This window comes from Culex pipiens, chromosome 3 (assembly GCF_016801865.2).
Source record: "Culex pipiens pallens isolate TS chromosome 3, TS_CPP_V2, whole genome shotgun sequence".
NCBI lineage: Eukaryota > Metazoa > Arthropoda > Insecta > Diptera > Culicidae > Culex > Culex pipiens.
Genome location: NC_068939.1, coordinates 15,025,626 through 15,031,829, shown reverse-complemented (window position 1 = coordinate 15,031,829; position 6,204 = coordinate 15,025,626). Strand labels below are relative to the sequence as shown.

Here is a 6,204-nt window from a genome sequence, read left to right as displayed (position 1 = left end):
TTTTGGAATTTTTACAATTTTTAGATTTTTTTGTTGATTTTTCAGAAATATTAAAATTTGGAAAACTGTTAGAATTTTTAGAATTTTTAAATTTTTAGAATTTATTACAGTCTTTTCTCCTCTCTCTCTCTTTCTTTCCAATAAATCACCTAGTAAAACACAATACTTTGAAGAAAACTTTATTGAATTTGTTATTCAACGCAAAGTGTAAGTGTGCAAAACGCAATAAAAACAGTGAAAATCCGTGCACCAAACAAAATACCGTTTTCACCCACGCTACTCCTCCTCAACCTGCCACTCGGTCCCCCCATCCGTCACCGCCTCCTGCGCCGGTCGCTTCTTCTTAGCCCTGCTCTTCCGCTTGCTCTTCCTCCGAATGCCCAGATGAGCCTCCCGGTAGTGCTTGTTGAACACCGACTTCGAGTGGTAAACCCGGGCGCACACGTGACAAACAATTTCCTCGTCCAGCTTGTGCACGTTCAACCGGTGAACCCGGAGTGCGCACCGCTTCATTTCGGCCCCGCAAATCTCACACGCGACCAGTTCGTGCTTGTAGGTGTGAAGTGTCAGCAGGTTCCGGCTGGGAAACGACTCGACGCACTGATCGCAGTGGAAGATTTCCTCGACCGAGCGGGATCGCTCGCTGAAGAAGGTGGCCTCGCAGTGGTCACACTTGGTTGGGGGTTTGCGGTGGCTGTTGATGTGCTCCACGATGTGGTACTTTGTTTTGAACCGTCGATTGCAGCAGGTTATGAAGAAACCTTCCTCGCGGTGGCTTTTTTGGAAGTGAACCCGAAGATCCAGGTAGGAGGATCCGGTGTAGTCGCACAGCTCGCAGTCCATCTTGTAGAACGCCTCGATGAGGGCGTCGTCTTTGGAATTTTCCGGAACTTGTCGGATGGTGGGGGATGGTTCTACCGTCGTAGGAAGACCCTTCCGGTGGCGTAGCAGATGTACGATGACGCCCTGGCGGGTGAACATGGTCTTACCACAGCACTGAATGTAAAACTTTTCCTTGGGATGTCCGATCTTGAAGTGATTTTGTCGACCAGTGTACGTACTGATCTCGGCTCCGCACAGCTCACAGTTCAACGGAGTGTGCTTTGCGATCAGGTAATCTTGCATCTGATGAAGTCGCTTCATCCGCTCGACGGTCTTCGTTTCCGGAATCTTCTTAGGAGGTGTAAACCCTCCCTCGATGAGATCCTCGCGGAATTCGTTCATCAACGGTCCGTAAACCGCCTGGTCCTGCTTCAACCGCGCACTCTCCACCGCTTCCGTTTCCATTTTGACCTGTTTGACGACCTTGGCCCTGGCCGACTCGTGGCGCCAGTGACGATTCAAGTGTCTCATGATGCTGATCCTCGGCGAGAACCGCTGTCGACAGCACGACACAAAGTACTTCTCACTCGGGTGATTCTGCCGGAAGTGCATCCGACGATCGTTCAAATTGCTTATCTTCAGCCCACACAGCTCACAGTCCAGCGTAAAGTACGTCTGCACCAGGTAATCCTGAACGTCGTACATCTTTTTCTGCTCCTCAATGTCCCCTTTCAACGCCGCGGCCATATCCGGCAACGGTTCGTAACCCTCCAAATCCCTCTTAAAGTCACTCAACATCGACCCGAACGCCAACTCGACGCGCCGCTCCCAAGTGCCGACCTTGGCGGACACCTTCGGACTCTTGATCGCATTCATGTGCTTCTGCAGGTGTTCCGAAATCCTGCCCTCGCTGGACAACTTCTCGCCGCAGCAAACCACGTAAGCCACCCGACGTCCGTGGTGTCGCCGGAAGTGAGTCTCCAGCCGCTGGTACGTGTACTGATCCTCGTGGCAGAGGTCGCAAACCATGTCCAAATATCTGCTGATCAAGTTCCGCTCGAATCGAATGGCCGCGCTTTTCGACTTTTGCTTGCGCGTGATCTTGACCGATATTTCCGGATCTTGCTGCACCTTGGCCGTTTCTTCGCTCATCGCTCGGAACAGATGTTTGTAGTTTTCCTTTGGGGAGCGTCGGACGGCCTTCTCTATGATGGCGCCCAGTTCCGCTTGCATCGAGTCCTCGTCGTCGATCTGGTCCAGCAGCTGCTGCTGGTTCTGGTGCACCGTGGTGGCAAAGTTGTAGAGCTATGGAAGTTTATGATGAAGTCACTTGATTTTTTGTTGAAAAAGAAGTAAATGTGAATACCTTGGATACGGTGATGGCACAATCCGGACAGATGGACTTGGAGAGGCGTTTGTTGTATGGAATCTGTAGGAAAATTAAGAAAGATGTGCAAATCAGTTTTGTTGTTCTCAGAAAAAAATAATAAAAAAATAGTATGAATTAATTGTAAGAAATACCATTTTCTCAGCAGTTTTTTTTTTAATATATTTTTTTACTAGCCCTTCGGCAACTTTTCTTTGAATGATTTTTTTTCTATTCCAGATGGCGATAGAAGCTATTTTAAGGCTATATACAATTTGTTGAGGCTGGTCATACAAAATTCTGAGGATTCTGAGATGTATTTTTTATCGGAGTTCGGTACATTAATTGGATATAAAGCACCATGCGTCTACAGCAAAATGTACAGGAAACTCATTTCGATGGAGAAGCATGGTGAGTAGTTCTCTACGATTTCTCGACTTAAATTTTCATTTTTTGATTTGGATGAAACTTTTTCCATGCATTCCTTTAGTCAAAAGAAGCAATTTTGCAACATTAGTTTTTCCACAAAAGTCTCCATAAAACTCTGGGGGCTGGTCAAACAAATGGGCATGTCAATGTTCGAAAATCTGGGTCTTGGGAAGGGACTTTCTGATCGATTTGGCGTCTTCGGCAAAGTTTTAGGTTATGATTAGGTCGTTTCGGAAAGAATAGGTTTTATTACTAAAAGTTGAAATCCCAAAATATGCCCTTTTCAAATTTTCGTTTTTTTTATACGTTTTACGAGATTTGTTTTTCTCTAGATTTTAGGGTGGTACGAAATCTCATACCGGAAATATGAATTTTTGAAATATTTTTTTTTTGTAAAATATCAAAATTATTGCCAAACCAAACTAACTTGCAAAAATATTTACGAAATGCGGAGAAAATTTTCTGCAAAAAATGAAACTGTTGTAAAATTTTATGTTCTATTCTATAAAAATAATGTCATTATTTTGTTTATTTAAATTAAAAATCTTGAAAAAATGGGGAAATCTAGAAAACTAGTTTTCTTAAATTTTTTTACAGAATAATAAATCAACAAACGTAAATTTCAATGTGTCATATATCCTTTAGTAATCGATTGCTAACTGATTTATGCATATATTTTCAAAAAAAAATTGTGTTAAAAATGAACAATGAAAAGGTTGTCGCAATTTTAAACTACATATAGAAAACTGATAGGAAATAAGTTTAAAATACAACTCATTTAAAAAAAAAAAATAATTTAAGCAAACTTTTAGTTTACACAAGATCATATTGTCTGGTTTTTAAAATATTTTAAAAAACGTTACTTAATCCACCTTTAGGTAGTTGATGCCTTCCTCTCATTTATAGAGTGATTCCAACCCCCTTAAAGAGTCCAGATGGTTTATGGATCGCCCCTAACGTGATCGCAGCACCAAAGAGGTCCTAATAAAAATAAGTGACGAGTAAAAAAAACTGCCTACAGACTTTTTGTCAAGATTGTACATACAGCGCCGTGGGGAAAAAGATTGAGGTTATGTAAATTCAGAGCATTTTTAAACTGCTTGTAATTTTAGATTGGTAAGTCAGATCATGAAAATTCTTAGTCCGCAAGAAAGGTCATTTCAGAACCTCTCTAAAAATATATGATATGGCAGGTTTCCATGCAAAAACCACCCTTTTTTGCAAATTGTGAAATTTATATGCAGCAGTTTTTTAAGCATACTGTGCATGATATACTTTACCAAATCTTATAAATATCAATAGGGACTTATGGGACCCCAAGACGAATTGAATGAGGCCAATACGGTCAAAATCGGCTCAGTCAGAGACGAGATACTCCAGTGACATTGATTCGGTGCACATGTCGATATGTATAAATGGCGTTAGGTCTAGGAAGTCTAATTAAAAAGTTCATTTTTCGGGTGATTTTATAGCCTTTCCTCAGTAAGGCTTGTTTTTTTTTCGACGCCAACGCATTTTTTTGAAGTTTTTGTTTATTGATTTGTTTTAAAAACATTTAAAAAGTTTAGATACATTGGACTATTATTCATTTTAGTCTGGACGAAAATTTACCCATCCATTGTTCGATTTGTCATAAACATTCTCTTCGTACACAATTCGAAAAAAAAAAATGTTACACTCTGAAGTAATTTTTTTTTTTTGGTAAATTTATTGATATTTTGCCTGTCAAACACGAAACAGTGCGAGTTTGTTTGTTTGTCATAGTCTAATGCCTCGTTCACTGAGCGCTGTTACGATCGTCATCGCGAAGCGACCGTCAGTAAACGCATACGAAGTTGAAACGAACGGACACCGAGCACTCAAACAACCGCGCGACATGAATTCACATGCTCTCTCTTTCACTCTTTCATTCTCAATCCCTCTCCTTGTTCGTGCGCTGCTGCGTGGTGACAGCAAAAAATTAAAAGTATCAAAATTTTAATTACAGGCCATGGTTTAGAAAAATTGCTTGAATTTTTTTCAGCTGATTGGACTTCTAAAACTCTATTAAAATTTTGAACATCGAAATCGACACATCTTATTCAGCATTTGACAAGTTTTCAGAACTGTTATTTTTAATTTTCTTAAAAATATGAAGGCATCGAAACAACAAAAAAGGGTATCCCAGATTTTTTTAAAACCAATCTGCTCTTTAAGCAGAGCTGAGATAATTGTGTTTAAAATAATTTTGAAAGTTGGGTTGGCTATTTTTTATCCCAAAAGTTGTCCAGAAATAATACCGTTCCAAACATATTATATTTTTTTTGTGTAAAATAGTGAAATAAAAAAATGGGTAAATTTATTATAGAGTGTACATATTTTTACACCAAATTTATCAGAAATCCCCTTCTCATGATCAATTTAAGAATTTAAGAATCTTTAAAAGCATTTTTATTTGAACAGCTTCAAAAATTGTATTTAGATTTGTCCGGACAAACAAATGAAAAATTGTCTCTATGATCAGGACGATAGCAAATAAATAAAAATTTGAAGACATTTTCCTATTGACAAAGGACTTTGTCTTTTTTTTTTTTTTAAGGTGGAAGGTAAGAATGTACTTCAAAAACAACCACACACTTGTTGGACCACACACCGCACTGCACTACAAACGCACTTACCTCGAACGTGAACACGGTCCTCAGCTTGGCCTCCATGCTGTGGATGCTGAAGGCGTCCTCCGGAAGTGGCTGCAAAAAGTCCCCCAGGCAGAGGCGGCAGCTGTCCATCGTGGCCAGCGGTCTGGCAAGTTGTGCCGGAAAAGGGACGGCTTCGTTCGCATTTATTTGCCCGTTTTTACAAGCAAATTAATCTAGGTAATTGGAGCAACGGGTTATTCCGGTTCACGCTGTAAACAGCAACTCTTGTGGAACGCAATTTGAACGTGCCTCTTTGGGAATGGTTCTCATGAGTTCCTGAGGAGGTGGAGTTCATTTCTAGAGTTTTTTTTGATTAGGTCCTATAAACATATGAAAGACAATAGTTTATTGGTCCTTTTCAAAAAAAAACTCTGGATTTGGAGCTTGAATTTGGTAGAATAAAATTTAGATTTAATCTTGAAAATAGATTGATAGATTTATGAGATTTTAAATACTTATTTACAAATCTTATAAACTATCAAATCTTGAAAAAAAAAGTGCAATGGAGGCGCATGGCAAATTACTGATATTTGATGGAGACGCATGCTATTACAACCCTAAAATGGAGACGCATGGCTGTTTGATTTTGTTTGCATCACAATTTCCCCTTAAAATTCCAGTGCAAATGCACAATTTCCGGAAATGCCATCGCACTGCTGCTGCTGCAGTTGCATCTTTCATGTCTCAGTCCGTCAACCATCATCCATGTCCCGAGGGGTGTTTCCGTCGTCGTCATCACGTGGCCGCCCAGCCGACATTGAAACGTGAAGAGAGGAAAACAGAACATAATAAGTGGATGCTATAAAGCTCACACCACAACCATAATCGGTGCCTGCCTGCCTGCTCGAGGAGCTGTTGCGTCCTCGCACCTGAAAGAGGTGAGAGCGGCTGGGTGGGGTGGGTGGTTGACGT

At 40.7% G+C, this 6,204-nt stretch overlaps 1 protein-coding gene across 1 annotated transcript; it reads right to left on the bottom strand.

Moving 5' to 3' along the window:
* Nucleotides 1-276: 276 nt before the first annotated feature.
* LOC120424176 (transcription factor grauzone-like) lies at nucleotides 277-5,541 on the bottom strand. The gene is made up of 3 exons (XM_039588230.2): nucleotides 5,275-5,541; nucleotides 2,189-2,251; nucleotides 277-2,127 (listed from the first exon to the last, which is right to left on the bottom strand). The coding sequence occupies exons 1-3, from the start codon at nucleotides 5,380-5,382 to the stop codon at nucleotides 277-279; spliced, it is 2,022 nt and encodes a 673-aa protein (XP_039444164.1). The 5' UTR covers nucleotides 5,383-5,541.
* Between the last annotated feature and the right edge of the window lie 663 nt (nucleotides 5,542-6,204).